The sequence below is a fragment of the Aythya ferina genome (assembly GCF_964211825.1).
Source record: "Aythya ferina genome assembly, chromosome: 15".
NCBI lineage: Eukaryota > Metazoa > Chordata > Aves > Anseriformes > Anatidae > Aythya > Aythya ferina.
In genome coordinates this window covers 8,882,729-8,905,606 of record NC_140314.1, presented here as the reverse complement: position 1 = coordinate 8,905,606, position 22,878 = coordinate 8,882,729, and the positions used below count along the sequence as shown (strand labels likewise).

The 22,878-nt window shown below is 44.8% G+C and overlaps 1 protein-coding gene across 2 annotated transcripts in view; it reads right to left on the bottom strand.

The window, feature by feature from the left end:
* LOC311445058 (uncharacterized protein) overlaps positions 1-22,878 on the bottom strand; it is a 155,319-nt gene that overhangs the window by 120,634 nt on the left and 11,807 nt on the right. Inside the window, exons 2-3 of one of the 2 annotated variants that reach the window (XM_084536743.1) lie at positions 16,496-16,629; positions 9,775-10,016 (exon numbers count right to left, since the gene is read on the bottom strand). In XM_084536743.1, the coding sequence (XP_084392869.1) occupies positions 9,775-10,016; positions 16,496-16,569 (316 nt within the window). In that variant the 5' untranslated portion in view covers positions 16,570-16,629. The remainder of the gene's footprint in view (positions 1-9,774; positions 10,017-16,495; positions 16,630-22,878) is intronic. The other variant, XR_014698175.1, reaches the window with a different exon arrangement.

Below are 22,878 nucleotides of genomic sequence, written 5' to 3'. Positions count from 1 at the left end.
AACAAAGGCTACTTTCAAGAATCTGCCTCTTTTCTTGCCAGGATCAAGCAAAACAGAGTCCAGAGACAAGCCAACAACCTTGTAGCACCAAGTGTTATGGATGTATGAAAGCTCAAAACTTTTCCATCTTGACAACAGCAGTGATTTACAGCAACACAAAAGCTCTGTAGAACAACTTAAAGCAAGGCTCCAAGGAGCCAAGATTAGTTACCAGACAGTAGAAAATAGGAGTAATCAATTTTGTTCAGCCTGGACTGAAGTTCTGCACCTTTCCTGCAGATCAAAAGAAACACAAAGGTGGTGGAACATTATTTTTTTAAGCTGTTGAAGAGAAAATGATCCAAAAAGCCATAGAAGGAAAAAACAGAACAAAACAAAACAAAAACACCAACATTGCTTGGCTGATGTTTGGCACTTTGGGATGTATAAACCAAACTTAAGTAAATAGAGGTTAACATAAATGAGGATGCAGTTAAGATTTTTCTGTGTTTCTCCTGGGGCTACTTTCTGCCACACTCACTGCTATTAAGCAGGACCTTGGTCCTTAAACAGTTCACTGTGATCAGCAAGATTATTCAGAGGAAAACACTTTATACAAGAGGCTAGATCAGACTACAGGAAAAGAAAAGGCAGGATCTGAATAAGAGGGTGCTTTAGGCAATTGGACTTCAGCTGTGCTGAACTATATCCTTGGCTTCTCACTGCTCAGTGTGGCTTCTTGGCTGCACAGTCTCATTTTATCTTCAGTAGGTGAGCCAGAAACAATGGGAAGCAGCAGACTAAAGGAAACAATGAGTGATGAGGAGGGCTTTGAACAGTAAGGGGTTTACTGTCGTGCTTTTTAAATAAAATGCTCTCACAGAAAGGTTTAACAAAATTTACCTATGTTGAAATACCCTGCTAGATTAAAGACTTAGGCGCATTTGCAAAACCAAAATGAATCCTGTGTTTAATCATTGTATTATAATATTCATTAATATTGCAACAGCTTACACAATTACACAAATATTTTGCATTCTATGATTTGATTCAGTAATCTCATTTATTTTAGATTTTATTAGCTGTTTGCTTCAAATGCATTCAGTCAGATACTCATTTGGTTTGCAGCAGTGGGAAGAATGATTTCTTCTTCCTAATGGGAAGAAGAGAACCAGCCCTCATATCTCAGTGCTGCTCAGAAGACTAAGTCTTTTCTCCCTGGAGCATTGTTACTCTCACAGCGGGAGGTAAGTTAATCTCCTACCTTTCCTGTATTTTCTTAAAGTAGAGGGAATACGCTGGATAAATAACTACTGCTTTTTGCTTGTGGAAGTCTTCCCAGCTCATCATGGACCTCACTGCTCCCTTTCCTCATTGCTGCAACACATCTGATAAATTCCCTCCCCTCTAGTGGGCATCTCCCCCACTTTTAATGATTTTTCATTTTCCCACAGAACTAGCACACTATAGTGCAGCTTCACGGACAGGGGCCAGGCAGGTTTTTGTTGCTGAGACTACTCAGACCTGCAAAAGAGCACATCGTTTTAGCGGTTCAGACTCTATACTGCTGCTGTTTATATGCAAGATGAAAAAGGAGGATACTTTAAAGTCAGAGATGTGTTCAGTGTAAGCCTTCGAGGATTTTGATTAACTGTGCTGCAGTCATATACCCTGTCCTCCCCATCCTCCCCCAATACACAGGTCATAACTGACCTAGTTCATCTGAGTTTAAAAGAGCGACTGAGCAAAAAGAAAGTCCCCATGAGAAGTCTCTGCAAACACAAATACCACTCCTGCTCCCTCCTGATCTGGGCAGGAGTTTGTTTTAGCAAGAAATTATGAGTTAAATATACAAAATTGAAATGTGATGTGCCTGTAATAGCAATGGTTCCGTCCCCTTGACCACTGCCCAGGAATCATTAATCCAGAGATGATTTGGAACTGAAGACCACTGGGTGTAGCGCTTCCACAGTCACCACAGATGTTGTGAACAGGTAAGGTAAAGCCTGAAGGCAGCATTTCTCAGGCAGGTCAGCCTACACAGCCACGCACACACATCCTCCATTCCAAGTGTTCTGAGTATTTTGTTACTCGGAGGTAGGATTAAGAAATGTAAGCCCCCCAAAGCCTTTCCCTGAAAGCAAACATGTGATAACAGTTTGAATCATAAAGCAGTGAAAGTTGAGACTGAAAACAAAAACAAAAGGAATACTGCAGATTCACAAGCAATTCTTTTTAGGGGTTGAAAAAAGGATAAAGCAGGATTACAGCAGCCAACTTCAGGCTTTGAGGGACTTTGAAAGCCAAGAGAGAAAGAAATATTTCCAATGTAAAAGGCTTCTTTCCAACTTGAAGGGCAGAGGGAGGAAAATAAGAAATAATAATGGGTGTAAAGTTCTAGTTCATAGACAACTGAAAATCTTATTTCCATATTCATCGTGGAAGAATAAATCTGGAGCCACAATATGATAAAACCACACAAAATAAAATCTGCAATCCAGTACTCCAGGGGCTGAGAAAATAAAACAGTTCTTTTAATGCCATGCTGGCAAAAGAGGGTGAAGTATATAAAATAACTGAGAAATACCAAATATCCATTTGTGAAACAAATCCCTGCTCTGTGCAAGTGTTTAGAAAATATTGATCCCATTTAAAAATAGCTTATACATACAAAAACATTCAGCTTGTTTAACCACTCACAAAGATAACATCTGAGTACAAGCACTTCCATTTGCTGCTAAGTCTACAAGAGCTGAAGATTTTAAAGCCTATGTTTAGACATCACCCACAAAAGGGTGCCCAGAAAGAATACAGTAAATTAAAGATATACATTTTTACCAGATTAGTTAAGACCATATTACGTTGTTGAAAAGTCTATGTAAAATTGGTCTTATTTCATTTTCTTATCTCACTTTGGAAATGGATTGAGAAACTGAAACTGAGCACTTTCAGCAGTGTGCATAGCAGTTCAACCCAACCTCTCAAGCCCCTATAGATGTTTCGACTTCATAATAATGCACTTCTCTAAAACAGGTTATATACCTCAGCCTTCCCCAGAAACACCTCACTTCTACCAAAAGTAGATAACATGGATGTTAACTAGAGTGAGAAACTCCCTGCCCCCAAATGCTCTGCCCCGTGCAATGCATTCAGCACAACACCAGGGCTGACTGGTGCCAAACCCTGCTGGCGCCAGCCACCCCACTGCTAAAGTGCTGGCAGCCTGCAGCTTGCTGCCGGCTCAGCTTTCTGGTCTGCTGGCAGCACCTGGGTCACCTGCCTCGTGTGAAACAATTTCACCGAGCTGCCAAATAACAGGTCACCCCGATGAAGTTGTCTCGGCCACCTGCAAGAGTAGTGAGCTTTGCTGCTCACCTCCATCCGCTTGCCCCGCTGCAGGAATAGCGCCTTGCAGACAAACTGTGGACAAATGAACGCAATTTAAGCCAACTCCTAAGGGAAATTACAATCTCAAGGAAGGTTTGGAACCGAAGCACTGCCTGCCAATGAGGTCCCAATTGTTATTAATGGAAGGCTATACCATTATGGAACTTTTCTCAGCTCTTTTAGCCTCCCCTGCTAAAGTGGGATTCAAGCCTCCTCCCATCAAAGGCTTGTGGTGCTTCCACAGGTGTGGTTCCCTGCTGCTGCCAATCCTTTCTGATGGCCTCCAAGCCTAGGCCAGCACAGCTGGGATGCCAGAGAACTCTGTTATTTAAAACATGCACTGAGCCTGGGAGGTGGTCTGCTTCTCCCTAGCTCTCAGAACTTTAAAATGGATCCCAGAAGCAGGCATGCTGCTGCAAGCATCACCTCCTGGGAGCAATTCCTTTCCCTTCGAATTAAAAGCACTTACAAACATGTAGGTGTACAGCATCTCTCTGAAACAGGAATAAACACAGTGCTTCCAAGGTCATTTGGGTGAGAATTAGTAATATTTTGCATCACCTCTTCTCACTGACTATCATTTAAGAATGGTTATTGCTGCCTTTGCAGACCAGTTCTCAATGGCTTAATTCTGTTGGTTTTGTACATAGAACAAAGTATTTTTAGTTATAAATTATATTGAAACCAGTAAAGATCTCTTTCCTGAAGATCGAGGGTTTTTTATTATTATTATTATTTTTTGTTGTTCTGTTTTGTTTTAATTTGCAGGCCTGAAGTCACTTTAAGACAGGGAATATCTTCATATCGTATTTAGGGACCTCAGTCACTGTCTCAAGGCAGTGAAAGACATGCAGGGCCTCGAGACGGCTCTTTTTATGCAGTACTACCTGTGGCTGAATGAGAATCAGGCCTATTAATTTTGTCATTGAAACAAAGCTGCAAAGTTGATGTATTTGTTAGGCTTGCAATTTTTCTATCATTGCCTTCCCTTTAGGTACACATCTCATGGGTCTTTCCTCTTCTCCACTACTTTCCTGGTCCAGCTGCTGTCGACCTGAGCTCCCCCAAAGGCAGTCATGCTCCTGGCCCCAGGGAGCCAGAACTACCTGCTCTTTATACTTGGGAGATGGGTGCAGGTAGGCTAAGTGGCTTGTTCAAAGTCATGCAGGACATGCACAAGCTCCAGACTGCTAACAGCAGCCTGGACAACCCCTCCTTCACGTTAGCTGCTCTTTATATAGTATCAGGCAGCCATTCTCAGCTAAGCGAGTCTTATAAAGACATGGAGCAAGGCATGCATGAAAAGAAAATGACTGTGCAATAGAGGTAGGGGGTTGACACTAACGGGTATTTGAACTACAAAACCAAAACCAAATTAAAATTAAATCTCCCTTATTAAATTTCTAATTGTCGTGTGATGCTGCGCCATCATTTTTAAACCACCAGCATCTTCCTTTTATGTGAGACAAGTGGAGGAAAAAATGGGCTGAATCCAAGTCTTTGTTTAGTTTTATTACGTGCGATTCCTTTTTAGCATTCTGAGCATTTAACCTTGAAAAATAGTGTTGTTTTGCCACTGTGTTTTCTGATTGTTAGTCTCAAGGCATCTCAGTGGCATCTTTATAAATCTGCTGTAGCTGGTAAATATTTCTTGCAGTCCAGTGCTGAAGACTGAAAAACCCAGATTACTTTTAGCTGTCAGGCAATTAATGTAATCCAGAGGAAATGAAAGGTATGTGCAACTAGGAGTGCTGTTAATAACACACGGCTCCTGACTCACACTTCTAAGGGGAAGACTGGGGGGGAAATTGCTAAAATAAAGCATAAAGAGGGTGCTGAAAATGATCTTGAGACTCTGAATGCTGCTTCATTGCAGATTATGTGACAGCTAATATTTGGACAAGACTAGTATTTGGAGAGAAAACATGATAAATGGATTTATTGATCACCTGTTCCAAATGACAGCCACAGTAAACTTACACAGGGCTGCATCCTATCAAATCATCGGTTTGTAATTTTTCCTCTCCTGTGTTTTAGGTACAGTCAAATACAGGAAGGAGGTATTTGTGTTTACGGATGCAATGCCAATATTGATGGCTGCTTTCCTAGCCAACACACTAGAGGACAGAGGGAGCTAAGCCAGGGAGATACAAGGGTAGTAAGACACAGGATCAAGAAGTTCTGCATACGTGCCAAGATCTGAAACAAGTTCCAGGCTTTGCACAGGCAGAGGGATCTGAGCCCGAGTGCTGTTGCCATCAGCAGCAGCAACTGCCCAGCAGGTACCACCAGCCTAAACTTTGGGCTGCTGCCACTTCAAACATCGGACCAAGGTGTATGGTATGGATCTGGGAACCCACTGCAGGTCCCAGTAACCATTTTATTTGGTCTATAACCATCACTAGCTGAGGACATTACTGCTCCAGCTGAAAGGAGGATAAAATCTGGGAGGAAACAAAACCAAATCTTCCAACCTCGACAGTTCCTCTAGAACAGAGGTGGGACAGCATCAGTGTTAAGAGGACACAGGATTTTCCAGATGTTTCTCTGCCTGCTTCTACCCTGAGACCCATTTAAACAGACCCCCGTACCATCAGCAGAGCTTCTGTGTACGCCGCTGCAAGCCCAGAGCTGCAGCATTTCCATTCGCTTCTCTTGACCAGTTCAGCTTCCTTCCAGCCTTCTTTCCTCTGGAGCCAGAAGGAGCTCCATCTGTATTAAGACGGCAGGATCGGGCCTTTTTATGATACTGCCAATATAGAGTAATTAAAGCAAACTAAATGAATAATTCCAGCAGATGAAAATTAACTCGGTCACATAGGCAGATAAAAGCATTGCCTGTTATTTGAAGCATCTGTGGAGCGGTACCTTTAAACGCCATGGCAACCAATGCTATTACTGAGTTCTTTTTTAGATCTCATTTAAAATGTAGGAAAATTGATGCTTTATTCACTCAGAGTAAGGTGGGTTTTCTTTTTTTTTTTTTTTTATATGAAAAAAAAATTTGAATCTGGTATGGCCCTGCTTTTAACAACTAAATCCCTTTTTCTGTAACAGCTTTTCTCATCCTTCCTCACACAGCTTTTCCTTCTCTAGCTCCCTGCAGGTTGACCATTTAACCGGCACCAAACATTCCCCTCCCAGAACCACTTATTGATCTGTTTTCTACTCTTTAACGTATCCTTTCCCAGCTCTAAGGGCTGCATCTCCACTCAAGGCTGAAAGCACTGGCTTAGTTTGTTTTCTTCTTGGTACCCAATTCTCTCAACAGTCCACAAATGCCGCATGTTTTTCATCAATGAAACAATCTTTTGTTAATCCTGTTTACTAACTTACACCCAAATATTTCCCTTGGCTAAAGGACAGCCACGCCATATCCCCTTTCATACACTGCAGGTGCTGGGAAGGGTCTTCCTTGGCAATCAGACAGTTCTGTTCTCCCTGGTTTGGATGGGTGGGTTATGGTCAGCCATTTCCTTTCAGACAGGAAATCTGAAATCTTCCTTACAGTATAGGCATCAGCAAATATACAGAAAACTCTGGTTTCTCGCGGACTGGTCTAGCTTTAAGCACAGAAAGACTGAAGACTACATGGGAATCACCAGGTGGGATCAGCCAGCCCAGGCAAGCATCTAGAAACCAGTTCCAGAAAAAAAGCTAACAATTAACATCCTGCCACAGGAATATGCCAGCAACTCCTCCATCTTACTCTGCTACACGCATTTTCACTTCAGCTCTGCTGGAAAGCCCTACGAGATTTAAAAAATGTGTGAGAATTGCCAGACTGTATGAAGCCTCTGGCTGCTCCTGCGGCAGGACACCAGGCAACTTCAGATCCGTCAGAGAAAGGCTGCAACATCCCCGCAGCAGGGACAAGGTGATAATTTTCTCATGAGAAAAATGCTTCATTCCAGCCACTAATAAAGTTTACTCCATAATTTGATGGATGACATAATAATTACCTTCCAAAATTTGCTAACATCGCCCTGCTGGATGTTCAACTACAAATCTAGTCTCCTTTTTATCCTTGCTGTATCTTGGCCCCAGTGATGTTCCTCAGGACAGCTTTAACGACCCTGCTTCCATTCTGCTTGCTGTCATGATCTAAGTGTTCACATCCTTTTAGAAAGGCCAGAAACCAGCCATACCACTAAAATATACAGGAGGCAATTTATATCTGACGCATCTAGCTGTGAGATGCAACAGAGGCACCACGCTCCTGAGTCAAACTGTTCATTAAATGACTTGTTCAATAAATTTAGCCATTTTTCAGCTCATTAACTGCCCCTCCAAAAAACAGATTAATTTTTACAAGTTTGTTCATTACTCACAGCTGCTGTTTAATGTATCCAAGAGTGTAGACTATTCACAAGGTGGCCGTAGAGAGAACTTAAAGCGTTAGTGGCTATTTGGAGCTCTGTATTTAGCTCTGTCTCTCTGTTGGGTATTGATCTTCTCAGCCAAATCAAACATTTCTGATTATTTCAAAAGTAATGTTTTGATTGGTCCTTACTCATATTCTGCTTCATCAGACGCACAGATAGAAATCACCGTTTCATGAAAAATTACCTAACTAAACTTCAGCCAGACAAGTGTCCATGAACAGTAAAATGGAGGAGGAATGAGTCCCCAGGTGTTTCTGGAGATCGTAAGACTCACCTTAACACTGCCACTGACTTTCTAGGTGATGTGAGGCATATCATTTTACCATTCTGCTTCTATTCTCCACATTTAGGACGTATAAAAGATCTTGACTGTTGCATAAATCAGTTAGGATGATAATTCGACCATGTGAAACATTAAGTAAATACCAGGTACAATTAATGGTGTTGAACATATTAAATCCATAACTCTTCCCACCAAAAAGTTTTACTTTGAACAACCTTTCCACTGAATTGCTTATTGTAAACGTGCCATCACAGGAAGGGCAGGTAGTTAGATCCTTCTGAGGAGTTTAAATAAACAAGTAAGTTCTGCAAGCTATTTCGTTTCATGAAATTTGGCTTCATCAGCAAATAAGTTACAGCAAAGCTTGTACAGATCCATTTGGTCCTCAGGAGAGTTAAAACTGCTGCATAGTCCATGATTTGCACATTTTCACTCACTTAAACATAGAAGTAATGACATTTTCTACTCCATTCTATACACTTTAACTTAAAGCAGCAAAGGCAAGCTTTGAGCTTTCAGCTCAAAATGTCCCTTGCCATCACAGATACAGCAACAGAAATTTTCAGGGATGCAATTTTTACTTGCTGGGTTGCCTTTTCCACTGCCTATTAGTGCAGAATATATATTTTATATATATCTATACACACTGTTGGGAGTACACGTGCTCAATCTAAGATGAGGTTTAGACCCTTCACTGCAAGGGTTGTGAAGCATTGGAACAGGCTGGCAAGGGATGAGTCACCATCCCTGGAGGTATTAAAAAAAAAAAAAATGCGTAGCTGTGGTGCTTAAGGACATGGTTTAGTGGTAGACTTGGCAGTGATAGGTTAGTAGTTGGATGTGATGATCTTGGAGGTCTTTTCCAACCTAAATGAAAATATTTTCAGTAGCCAGAATTGTCATACACGGTACCAGTAATTTTTGTTCAGAAACAGCTTGTTTACCAAATGAGTTATTGCACCCAACTACCAGCAACACCTTAAATTCATTGTTAGCCTTTTTATTTTTTCCTTTTTTTTTTTTTTTTTAAGTTGTTTAATTTAGTGACCTAAAATGTGTTTGCAACCACCAAATGGAAGAACAGATGAGTTATTAAAAAGATTTTAAAGAACTGAGGAAAATTTAAATATTGTACTATAAGCCAAAATGCTATCTTCACAGACACCATCTTATTAAAATCTGAGAAGCAGCCCTTTTAGTACTATTCCTTCTACTGCTATATGAAAAAGTGCCTACGATATCATATTAGCTTTCAGATTCACCCACTTTGTTGCTTCTATGTCAGGAGTGGCACTCCTCCTCCTACGGCCAAACAATATATACTCTATTTACATCCTTTATATTTTGTGGGCTCATATAAACAGTTGGCCAATTTTTGCCCCGTAGTAAGTATGCCATTACAACTGCAAATCATCAAACCTTTCTCCTCCAGAGAATAATTGTCCTTTGTGTCCTTAAAACTGGATGTTTTTGCTAGAAAGTAACATGCTTTCAAGGAGCTGGCTTTGACCCCTTGACGGGGGAAAGAGGAAAAAAACAAAACTCCCACTGACTTCTGTATACTGCTGGTGAAAAAACAGGATGTATGACATATTGATATTTGTTTCCATTTGAAATTGAATGAGAGTACAGAATATGCAGTAAAAGGAAAATTCAAGAAGGTTTCACTCCAAAAAAATACTGACATATCTGATTGTAAAATGCCTGGGACTGTGCCCATGGTGGCTGTTAGCTGCATACCTTCTGTCCTCCATCTCCTCTTCAGTCTGGCTCTGCTGCAGGGCTGCCATCTCCCAGATGAATCACTGACACACCAGTCCTGCAGCTCCATGAGAAGAGAGAGACGTCCCAGTACCAGGGGAGCTGTACATGAGCTGGAATCCTTGTCAATGGAGAGGGAGACACCCATCACTAAAAATGCATTATCTCTGGCAGCTCGTGCTAACATTGAAATGAACCACAGCATCTCCTTCCAATATTTTCTGTAAAGAAAAAAAAAATTGTCAAAAAATCAGAATTTTCTTCTGAAAATATTTTGACTTTGTTGAAGTAGGGGCAAGGGGTTGCTTGGGGACTTTGCATTTGAAATTTACAGGAAACTTGCACCAAGTGAATTCCCAGCACAACAGCAGCAAAAGCAAATAAAAGCCACAAAATACAGGAAGGCATCCTTCAGTAAGCTGGTCCAAAGTAATTTATTATAAACCCCACACACACAATCTTATAATATGCATACGTTTTTGTAGCACAGAAACTCACAGACATTGCTGATGTGCCCATCCTTTTTCAAGGCATTACGTTAATATGCAAGTCAATCACTCAATTACTTTTGCCATCAGGTGCACACATCAGTTGAAGTTTCGTTACGAAGAGACTTCTATAATAAATAATTGACCTCCACAGAACAGAAAAGATTTCATCCTTTGTATATAGAGCCAAGCTGTATGGATGCCCTTAATGAACTCCACAACTGCACTTAGACAAAGTAGAAAAGTTCCCATAACAATTAAGACTCCTATGCCCAAAGCAACAAAACAGACATCAGCTGAGGTAAGAGAGTGCTGAGATTTTACAGGGACACTGCAGGATACATAAATGGTTCTCCACTCTTCCCCAGTCCTTGATAGTATCTACCTCCGCAACTCTTTACTCTCCATCGACAATTTGCAGGATACATTTGGTTTATGGAATTTCCAAGATTAAATTGCACCAGGAAGTCTTGGTCACGCTATTAAAGTGGTACTTGACCCTGTTGTTTCCATCACTTCTCAAGAAGGAGGTATATCTTTCAAAGACTTGCCAGTGCCAAGATGCCTTCGCCAGGATCCTCATTTTAGGATGCTCATGATACAGGAATGTAATCTGATGAGACCAGCAACAATATATACATATATACACACATATATATACATATACAAACACACACTAACTACCTTTTGGGCCCCAAAACAAACCAGTTTAGCTATCAGAAACAATGCATCAGACAATAACCAGCCTTTATATTCACATACTCAGAGCATGCAAGAAGGCAGAGATGTCAGCAGGATACAGGTCACAGGCTGGGTGGAGAAGGCAGGGAGGAGCTCACATGGAAAGAGCCGGATGAGAGGCTGAGGGCTCCTCCTCACCTCCAGAGAGAGGTCACCACCTCTCCAGCAGAAATAGGTCTGATTCTGCCCTTGGCGCAGTTCTGCAGCCCTCTGCACCAGGCTGTGTACCGCCTTGGTGCCTAAGAGCACCTCGGCTAATTTCCCTGCCTAATTCACCGTCTGACCACCTTCTTTCTCCTTTTTCTTTTTAAATCATTCGCTCAGCTTTCTGCTGCTGCACACTCACAACCAGCCCTGAGGAACAGGTCCCTTCACAATGGGATTTTCTGCCCTGACAGCTCGCTATAAAGATCCTCCTCAGCCTGGCTCCATAGTGTCTGTGTCACTTCACATTAGAACTTAAATAATAGGAATAAATCAAGTAAATGAAAATATGCATCCTGAAGGCCCAACGTAAGTGATTTCATCCATTTTAAAAGCCACCAGCCCTAATTTACCTTAGAACCTTGCACCTTCCTTGAGGGTGCCGCTGAAGTACCCTCTGACTGATGTCCTTATTTTTAGTTTTGTAGCAGAAGCCAAGGAGAAATTAAAGAAATAAAATGGAAAAAATAATGAGAGCTCATTTCAGCTTATAATGGTATTTTCTCAGGTGACTAAACATTCATTTGACTTTTGGTAGTGTTGAATTTGTTCTCCATTAGGGCAAATACGATTTGGAGTCTAACTTGACCTCTGGAGTGTAGAATTTTTCTTTATCTTTACTGCTGGCTTCAGTTATTTATCAGGTCAGTGTGTGCTCAGATTCCAGGAAAACTGAGCAAAGAAATGAAATTAGCACTGCAGACAAACACAATTGGAGGAGCTGGCTGTTGACTCAGACGAGCAATTTCTTTCAGACTGTCACTAGCCTCAGTACAAGATGAGATGTCTGTCAGAGTCCAGTATCTGTCATCTAACGGTTCATTTCACTGTATGACAGGAATAAGAAAAAGCATTAAAAAAAAAAGTCAAGTCTGCAAGAATTTGCAATGAGTTCCTACGAGTACCTATTCTCTTCTGCATGACCTTACAGTGTACAACTTCCATGGCAGAAGTCTTAAGAGAAGAACTAAAGTTTGGATATATATTTTCAGGAAATAAAATTGCTGTGGAAAAGATACCTAGTAATAAATTTAATGTAGAAGAAACAAATGGTCTTCTAGAAAGGCAAAATCAACTTTCTCTTTGAAGAAGAGCAGCAAACTATCTGTGAGAGGGAAAATGAGGGATCGCTTTCAGATTCTGTAAGGAAATAGATTTTCATGATTTAGGTCAGAATACTCGTTTATCTCCCTGGCACATCTGAGTCCACGTGTTGGGTAACGGCTGCATCAAGGTTTAACCATGCCAAGTGCCCTGCTCCTCTCCTGGCATTGCTTAGATTACCTTTGCCACAGCCCCGCCGTAGCGTACCAGTGAGTTTGCACCGCATCCACAAGGGTTAAGAGATTTTGCTAACTAGAGCATTGCTAACTTATTTAGCAAAAAGTCATCCAGGACAAGGACCTTGCTCGAGTCTGTTTTGCTGAGCGTTCGCATTATGAAGAGAGAGACTAAAGTGGGTTGGAAAGCTATTAGCAATCCTTCCTCTGTCCCCTGAGAAACACTGAGCCAGATTCAACAGGGCTCAGAAGCTCCATGATACAAGTAAAAATGGCTTCGAGCTGCAAAAAAAAAAAAAAAAAAAAAAAAAAAACCCTAGCAGGACTCCTACTCTGTCAGTGGAAAGTGCTCCATTTAACAAATTCAATTCTTAGAAATGCAAAGTGCAAACTAGAATGGTCCCTGCTGAATAAACGGCACAACTGGTGAAGTTCAGCCAGCCTACATGAAAGGTGACATTTTGCTGAGAAACGTTTCTTAGAAAATGAAGGATTTGGGGTGATTATTTTTTCACAGATCACAAGGGGAATTTCTGCACTAGTGAAAGGTGCCAAAAGCAGCTGCAGATATTCGAATGCTATTTATTGCTCAGCTTGAACAGCAAGCAGCAATGCAAGCCTCTTGGAAATGTCCTTGGAAAGGCTATTTCCAGCGGCGAGCAGGAGCTGCAGTTCCCAGTTCCATCAGCATCCATCTCTGGGAGGGGTTTGCAAACACAGGTGCCAAAAGCAGCCTCTGCAGGACATGGACATAGTCACACAGGAACAGGGGGACAATACAACAAATTCCACCTACGGGGGAACAAAGGCAAAGTGTTTGCCCATGCACTATCCAATCCTGCACGAGGTGGACTCACAAGGCAGGGGCCAGTGGCAGGCCCAGGGTCCTGAGCTGCCGCCCTTTGCTGAGCAGCGGGTTGAGAAACTGCTGAATGTTTGCTCCTTGCTCCCTCTCACCCTCCCTCATCTTAGAAGGGGAAAAAAAAACAAATGAAGCTGTGGCCACGAAGAAAAAAAAAAAATCACCTTCATTAATTTAAAATAATTTGCATACATTATTTCTGAGTAGCTGTGCTTTTTTCAGTACGTGTTAGTTACCTGCTTGGCCCTGCTGTTAGAGCTGAGTGGCTCCTTTAGACGTAGCACTTCCCATTTTTGTTTTTTGTTTTTTGTTTTTTTTTTTGAGGAGATACATTCCTATCATATCATTAGCTGGATATCATATCCCAGATCCCTCTTCATTTTCAGTCCTACCAGCAGTAAAAAAAACTGTCACAGTTTCTACACGATGGTGTGTCCCTATGCATCAAGTATACTCAGCTGTATTGTTGATGAATAGGAAACATCCAGCCTTCTTCAGCGAAGTGCCACACATGGGAGCAGAGCTTTTTTGTAATTAATGCTGAAAGGACAAGGGGATCAGCTCAACTGCTGCAGCAAGGACCAACACATGACAGAGCTTTGTTTGCTTTTCCCACTTCAATGGAAGAGCAATAACTTGCTTGAGAACATCCTGTTCGGGACATTGGAGTGATCATACTGGCTATTTCAGCATCCTGTCCCCTCAAACTACAGCAGTGCATGGAGAGGGAATGGAGAGAAGAAGTGTAAGAACCCATACTCCAAGGATAGACCCAGAAATAGCAGAAGGGGAACAGAACCAGCAAATCCTGAAACTTGGATGGGTGCTTTTTTAATGCCTTGCACAGAACTGAGGATCCCTTGCAAAGAACCAAGGATCCCTTTCTATGAAAAGACTAAATTCTAGTTGTTGTTGTTTTTTTTTAAATTAATCTGTGAAGGCTGCTGTTCTGCTTTGGATAGGATTTCTGGTTGATAGCTGCTCCTTCCAGTTGTTTAACAATTTAAATTACAGTCACAGCGCCACGTCTTCATTCCACCGGTCAAAGGATTTTGCCTCCCACAATGAATTAGAAAATGCACATTAGGAAAAAGCTGGCAGACAGATTATTGTGATTATCTTAGCAGCAGGTATTTAAAGCTCATTGTCGCTAAAGCTCCTTGCCAATGCCCAGATTCTTTGTCACAGTCGTAAGGCCTGTGCTGCTGGGACAATCTCTGACAGACACCTCCACCGGTGACGGCTCTTGTTTGGACTTTGCGAGTGCAGCTCAGCATGCGCTGAAGTGGTGCCACGGTGACATCGGCCGTTCATGGAGAGGAGACTCGACCTGCCATCTGCTCATCTTATATTTTATGGTCTTTAAATTGCGCTGTAATAATTTCCTGGCTGTCATCCTGGAAGGAGAAACAGGCAGCGTGAGTTCAGCCAGCCAGCAAGGCAGAGGTGAGCAGAGCTTTTGGGTACTGAGGAGGAGACTTAGTTGAGCATCAGGTGTTAGGAAGAATATTTCACAGTATATGTGGCTAAAGTGGGAGGAAAGAAGTCTTCTGGCGCCTGTCTTTCTCTTCAATATTTGTTCTCTTTGGACAACATTGTAATACAAGGTGTTTCTGAAGGCGGACACTCGGGGACACTCAGGACAGGTGCAGTGACAGAGCGCAGCTCCTTGGGATTCTGTTTTTTCAACCTTTTACATCACTCAATTATCCGGAGCTTGAAAGCTTCTTTGCTCTAAAACTGCAAGACGTACAAGACAATACAAGGTGGTTTAGGGCTAGCTCTGATCACGGGACCACCATCTTGCAGTACCCACCTCTGAGGTTTTGCCCACCGAAGCTGCACCCCAGGCCTGGGATGAAGGGTGAAGCTCCAGGTGAAGCGTGACAGCCAGGCCTCCTGGGTGCAGGAGGCTGAGCCAGAGGATAACTGCGGCTACCGAACACAAATAGGTCAAAAAGGCAGCAGGAAGGGCAGGACACCGAGGCCTGATGAGAAACAAGAGGAAGGCTGTTTGCCTCTGCAGGCTGCGGTGGCTGCACACACGAAGAGCCACATGCTGCCGGCAGCTGTCCTCCAGGCAGGAGCCAGCATCCCAGGGGTGGCGGGAGGCTCTTCGCAAAGGGAAGGTACTGGGGTCACAGGCTGAAGTCAGACAGACCAGATTATAATTTCTTCCCTTTCTGTTATTTTTTCCCATTGAACAAATTAATAGTGATTATGAAAGGTTAAAAACCAAAGGTCACATTTTTAAGAAGGAGAATATAGAAGTAACTGACTTCCAAGGGAAAGCACTGTTATTAACAGTGCAGACGATGCAAGTGCTGGAGCCAAGCCTAAGGAAACGTAGGATGCTGGCAAAAGAGTGAACTCATTTGGGGCTCCTTTAATTTTTAATTTCCTCTCTTCTCTGCAAAGGCCAATTGTCAGCTCTTAAGGATGGGAAAAATATGTTTGTTTGCTTATCAAGTCAGAGAGAAAGAAGGCTTCCTGAGGCATTTTTCCAGCAGAACCCAGCGCAGCTCCCCACATGATCCATCAGTGACTGGGTTACTTGCAGACCTGCCCCTCATTAATTCTTCTGCTTCTGCAGGTCAGCACACGTGGTGTGCACAGATTCAGTCAGTGCCTGCCCCAACGTACCCTACTCACCCCCATAGCAGCTTTGGTGGCTACTCCACACAGAATTGGTGGCTCTCATCTCCTGGCCTTTTGGTTACACAAGGTTGTCAAGTCACTAAAGATTTTTGAGGCAAATTCTCTACCAATATAGATTAAGTTTTCCTTGGCCTTTTGTTTTGCTTTTAATTAAAAAACACAGAAAGGAGGTAAAGAGATCAGATGATCAGTCTTGATAAATTAAACTTCAATTAAAGCAAAAACAAATCCAAAAGTAATTTTAAAATAACTTCAATATTTCTGTGAAGACAGACCACAATTTATGTTCCAACAGTGGCATGGACAATAGGCATGATTTTTTCTCCTGTTGTACTCAGACTTCACATCAACCTGCAAATGAATTTGACGGAGAAACCACTCAGGTTTCAGTTACCTTCACTCACTGCCCAGCTCTGGACTTGGAGAGTCCTTCAGACAAAAGGCTCCATTTCTTTGCAATAACCTACCCAGCAGCCTGTTTCTTCCTGAGCCTCGTTAAATCCTGACCTGGAGCTGGTACAGAAGGCTGTTTGATCACCATGCATCACCTCCTCTTAGCAACGATCCGCAGCACCACATTTCCCTTCCACAGGTGTAACCTCTGTTCAACAAATTGTATTAAAATTAAAAATAAAATAAAATAAAGAAAACACCATAAGGAAACATTCCCTTGTATTTATCTTTCTATCTGCATAAATCAGATGTCCCTCAGCAACTGAAAAACGTGAAGTGGCAGAGCATGCCACCACTGCTCTTCTCAGGGTATGGACATCATCTCACTAGCAAGAAAAAGGATCTTACTGTTTGACCCACAAATAAGGCTCCAATTGAGTCTATGAAAGAACATCAGATAATGACACAACTACTTGACATATCCCACGTAAGCTACAGCAGCTATTCAAAGGACAAAATATTTAATCAGAAATACATTCAGTACATTTAGATTAATAAAACAGCAGTTTTTCTTTTGGCATCTATTCAAACTGAAAATATGTTCTTCAGACCTCAGCTCTGGTTCTTTTATCGTTATTTAAAATACCAATCCAATAGCCACTGTATATTTTTAGTAAGGCTTCATGTGCTAGGACAAAGCGACCTGCCATTACACCCTGTGTCCAAAGACCACTGCAATAAATATAAGTTTCCCAAACCAATTGCAAAAAATCCCTCAGTTTGGGCTTGTTTCTCCTCCTTTTTGTGTTTTGTTTTGCTGTACATTCTAGGTTCACATTGGAACAAGATTTTATCTCATACTGATGTAAAAGAATCAAGAGGAAAATCATCGCAGTGCCACCCCGGGGTAAGGCTGGCATGGGAGGAGACTGAGGCCCAACAACTGCAATAATAACGCTCAAGTCGAGGGCTCTGTGTGGGTGCTTCTGAAGCTGAAGTGGGCTCTGATAGTTCAAAGGAACCCCCTGCAAGGACCAGCTCCTCCATTGGAGCTGAGGGTGTTTTTACCACAGCCTTTGCCCATTAACAACATCTGGCTTCCTCAGGCAGGAATTCAGGTGAAGTTTATCCCCGTTATCAAACAACTAGAATCAAATCAGTAATAAAACCAACCCCGACTGACAGCCCGCTGCTCTTCAGGGGGTTACAGCGCCTCTTGCCAGCTCCCTGCTGGGCTTCTGGGCAGCTGGGTTAAAACAAAGGCAGGGTTTCAGAGGGAGGAGAGGCAGATGTAAGTGGTGTGGCCACTGGAGTGGGACCAGATCGCAACAGGTGCTGCCTCCCGCAGCATCATGCAGCTCCCCCAGCCAGCAGTGACACCGGGAAACGCTGGCACGTGAGCTGCTCCTGCTCAGCGAGACTCTAATTTCAGGCAAATGAAATAAAACGCAGAGCGAGGCCCCACGGGTTGTTGTAGCTGGGATAACTCTTTACCTTTCCCTGCCAGAAATGTCAACACAAACAGGGTGAGCTACGAACTCAGGAGAGCTGCTGGTGTTTGCCAGCTGGCTGCATCCAGCTTCCTATGAGATGTGATAAGAGACACACGGCGCTGCCTCCCATCAGCCTTGCTTGTCTGTCAGCCTCACTGCAAGCAAGAATTAATGCTCTTTATAAAAACAAGGGCATTTGTGTTACTTCCTTTTGGGAGGAAACAAAGAAACAGAGAGCAGTTTGCCCTGTTCCCACCTTCCAGATTTCAAGAAAACAATAGGAGTGAATGAGACTTCAACGAGAGGCATTTGGTCACTGTGATGTAGAAATTGCCTGTTTTGTGCCTGATAAACATTTAAAAAGAGAAGTCAAGGAGTGGGACTCAGCAACGGCAAGTGAGCCTTTCCTGTCAGATGCAGAGGGAGCTCCAAGAGGGTGCTATACACCCCTGCAGGGGGCTGCAGCACAAAAATTGAGGATTTCCACCACCACCCCAGCACTAAACCCCTCCAGTAGACTCCAGGGCATCAGGCCATACCCTAAATTACATGTTATTTTGTTCCACATCGCCATCCACTGACGTCCTGTATCCTTCCCAGGGTCATCAAGCGTGCCCCCATCTCAACAGGCGAGTAGCTTGTGATAGAACCAACTGTTCGAATGAATGCATTATTCCTGCATTTATTAATTTGGACAGTTAAGCTGTAAAGGAAATTTACAGCTGGAGGTAGCATCATTTGTTTGTGCTTATATTCACAGAATATGCTATGGTGCACTGCTGTCTTCCTAATAAATCAGCCCAAACCGCTGCTGTTCTCACATACCCTGATACGTTAAATGCAACAGGCTCTTGTGCATTCTCCGGCACAGAGGGTGTCTCACATTGGCCAGGGAGATTGCTCCAAATGTCAGTGGAAGTCAGCAATCACAAATCCCCGAAGCACTGAGTGTCCCTGACAGCGCACGGGCAGCTGAGCACCACGCTGAGCTCGGTACCTGCTCCAGCAGCGGGAAGAAAAGCGCTGCCTGGAGGGCAGGAGCCTATGCAGGACGGTGACCGTGCAGCGAAGGGATTCCTGGAGCGGCTCCCATGATAACTATTAAACCACAAAACCTCATTTTGTAGCAACGCTGGTTAGTTTTCCAGGAACCAGCCCTTAGGAGCTGCGGCTCTCTCACCAGAAGCACAGAACAAGCCATCCTTCATCAGCCCACGCCACGGTTTGGACACATGAGAGCTGCTGCCACGCGCAACGAGCCAGGCTCACCCAGCAAAGCACGCTGCTGCCGTGCACACCGCGCTGCCCAGCGCCTCCACCTTCCCTGCCCCTTGGGAATACCACAGTGACCCCCCCCCAGAAATCACAACCCCATCACACCGCTGCTGGGCACCTCCACAGGTGGCTTTGGAGGGAGGAAGATGTCTGTGGGGCTAACACTGCCTGCCTGGACCGACCCGTCCCCGAGCAGAGGTGCTGAGCCAGCCGGGGAGGGCTGCCCCTTCCTCCCAGCACGCAGGGCAGCCCAGAGCACCACCGAGTGCACCCCCAGGCTGCCCAGCAGGCAGCGAGCCGGGGGCAGAAGGCCGCCTGCTGCTCCCCCCTACTCCGCAGAGGGAAGCCCAGCCCCAGCCCCAGCCCCAGCCCCAGCCGGGTCCAACGCTGCCACCTACCGACCCTGCCCGGGCGGCCACCGCAACGCTTCCCAGGCCAGGCAGCGGAGGCAGAAGCTGCCACCGAGCCGAAGACATTTTAGGAACAAGAAATCTCCTGGGTTTCGCTGACTGCCGCCCCTTGCTCGCTCCGGATTTAGCGGGCATCCCGCAGACACGAAGCAGGTCAGCGAACAGAAGTCAGCCATGGGGACGGGCTGACAGGCACTGGGATGCCGGGGTGCTTCAAAAAGCCATGGTACCGTGTGATGCTCTCAGCTTATTAACCCAGAATGAACTAATTGTTGTTGATGCCAGCGCAGTTGGTCTGGGAGCTGCGCTCGTTCAGGACAGCCAATATGTGGAGAGCGCGAACGCTGCTGTGTATGTGACCAGGTGGGCTTTAACAGGGCAAGGGGGGGGCAGTCAGACAAGAGACAAGAAAATCAGCACCAGTCCCACCTTCATCAGCCGGTGCCCGCTTCTGTGTTAGCGGGGCCACAACACAATTCTTCCTAACGAGAGGAAGAATGGTGTGAACGCAGGATTTAGAGCACAGAGGAGAAAACGCTCCAGCCAGCCTTGATACCAGGTCAGGCAACAAAACCACCACAGCTGGATACCAGCAGAACACAATAAAGCAAAAATTGGCATTTTTTTCATCCTGCACAGTCTCCCAGTACAGCAGGCGGAGGCACGCAGACAGTAGGGCCCGACAGCTGCCCGCGAGGTGCTCAGCCACAGGACCACAGCGATGATGGTGAGGGCTGCCAGCGGCACAGCACCAAGCCCGGCCCTCCCAGCTTCTGGCGGTCAGCAATGCCTGCTGCTGTGCTCGTGCCCCTTTCCCAGCCCCTGTGCCACTGCCCAGCTGGCCAGGCCGCTGGCGATTTGGCAGTCGGGAGCTCTGCCCTTACCAGCAGCGCCAGACGCAAGGCATGGGGCCAGCCCCAGTGCCACTGTCCCATCCTCAGGCTGCCTCGTACCTCGGGTCCTGGTGGCACTGCGCTGAGTTTGCTCCCTCTTCCTCCTCAGTCAAAGGCTTGTCTCTAGTTTTGCTCCTCCGATCTCCTCCCACTCACATTATTTGGGAGTTTTAAAGAGATCTTTCACAGGGGCTAATGCCGCCCTCCCCAGCACACGGCCTGACTTCACACAGCTGCCTCCCCTCCGCAAACACCCACAGCGAGGTTTAACCACCCGCCCTCAACTCCTTGGGCTCAACCCCTCAAGAAAATGAGGGCTCAGATCTGAACCAGACATCTCAGAATTAAAACACAGATCGACAGCAAATTTTCCGCCACATCTTCTGCTGGCTTGTGGTCCAGAGTGAACGGCAGCCTCCCTCTGCGCACCAGCCACTGGAGGAACCGGGCAGTTCGGAATTGCAGCCACGCGTTGTGAACTGTTTGTTCTAGTCAGACCAGGAATTAGTTAGGCAAGAAACTCACAAGCAATTTTGTTGTAATGAACCGTTTGAGAATTTAGCAATCTGCTCACAGGCCATTTTCAGACAGAACAAAAGAGGAATTCATCCAGTAACTTAATTGCAAATTATTTTCTCATGTGTAGCAGAAGGACATGGCACTGAACTGCAGCTCCTATGCAGAGCTGTCAGGGCGCTTCGCACACAGGAGAGCAGCAGTACGACTGTGCTGTGAGGGGAGAACACTGCTCTGCTGTAGAAATGGAGAACAAAGGATGGGAGATAGATGCTAAAAAAGTGGCTAAAATAGCCAAAGGGATAAGCGACCCAACTGTGGCGTTCAGATAAGGATGGCCTGATAGATATGTGGAAAATTTTTTGTCCTGGGGTGGGGAACAAAACTGAGACTTGGTCCTTCTCCAGTTAATCCCAAGAAGCAAGGTCAAGATTTCTACATTTTTACATGCAAAAATAAGCAAAAAAAAAAAAAAAAACAAAAAAAACCAACAAATGGAGGAGTTTCATATGTTATCCTGAATTCTTTGTTATAGATCTAAGTAGATTTGTAAAACGTTCTAAAATGGAAATTTAGAATCCTAATTCTGCAATTTCAGATGGTCCCCAACAAACCTCACTTGGGGAATCTCGTGGAAGCCAGCACTTTCCTGTGATGCCCCTTTCCATAAAAATTACTGTGTTCTTGACTGCTGATCCCAGGGAAACCCTCACCTCCCTCCCTGCTCACTCTGCACCATGCCCAAGCCTTGTAACCTCAAAGGCAGCTGTTCTTGCAGGACGCTCTGCTCAGAGCGCCAATCACTCCAGGTCTGATCTGTTCTCCACTTGTCTGTTCCTCGAGGCCCACAGGGCGTTTTTCTGCTCTTTTGCATTTTGGCTTCAACTGTCTAATGCACTGCAGCAAAAGGATCAGAATAAATTAATAATTGATAGAGGAGTGTCAGAGGGATTGGGCTCCAGTACACAGCAGCATCCTCAGGCTTCCCAGTGCGACATGCCCTGAGGACAGCCACGGGGCATCAGCCTCCGACCCCGAGGGCAGAGCTCCCAGCCAGGGCAAGGTGTGCAGAGGAGCGGACTCAATGCAGCGCAGACACTGCACGCAGCCCTGCAGCACAGGAAAGCAGCTCACCCAACTCCTGCTGCAGACAGCAGCCCTGCAGAGGAGAAGCCTGCCAAGCTCTCTGCCCGCTGCCCCGCAGAAGATGCAGTTTAGGGGCACAGCCTGCCCATGCCAGGGTCAGGAGCACCCTACACCTGCAGGCCTGAACCACCCGGCCCACGACGTTTCAGCTGAGCAGTCAGCCCCAGCAAGGGCTTTGCTCTTCTCAGCACAGTCGAGGTGAGACACCAACAGACGTGCCTGGTCTCCTGGGCTAGCCAGGACTGGTGGCTGCAGCTGGCTGCGATACGTGCAGGGCAGGTTACGACAGCTGTCAGTGCTAACCACCCAAAGCAGCTATTTACAGCTTCTCTGAACTCTCAGAAACAGCGAGCCCTTAGAAATAGTTAGAGCAAGTCCCTCTTCCAAGAGAGGTGGTACAGGACAAGAATATAACAGTTGTGCTCACAGCTATGTGCAGCAACACAAGCCAGACCAGATGCAGCTCAGTTGCTTTTTTTTTTTGCTTGCTTGGAGAAAGAGGTTCGTTCTTCCTCTGTGTCACTGAGGCCCACTCACTTTCTAACGTGATAATGCCAGCCTGGTGCTGAGCAGTTTTACAGAGAGGTGACACCACCACAAGCACAGCCCAAAGGGCTTTCATACCCCTTTGCAGTGATGCTCCAAAGCAGTTAGGCTTCATTCAGGCAACTCTGAGCAGTGCAATCCAAAACATACATTAGGATCCCCTGTCTAGTCCAATTAA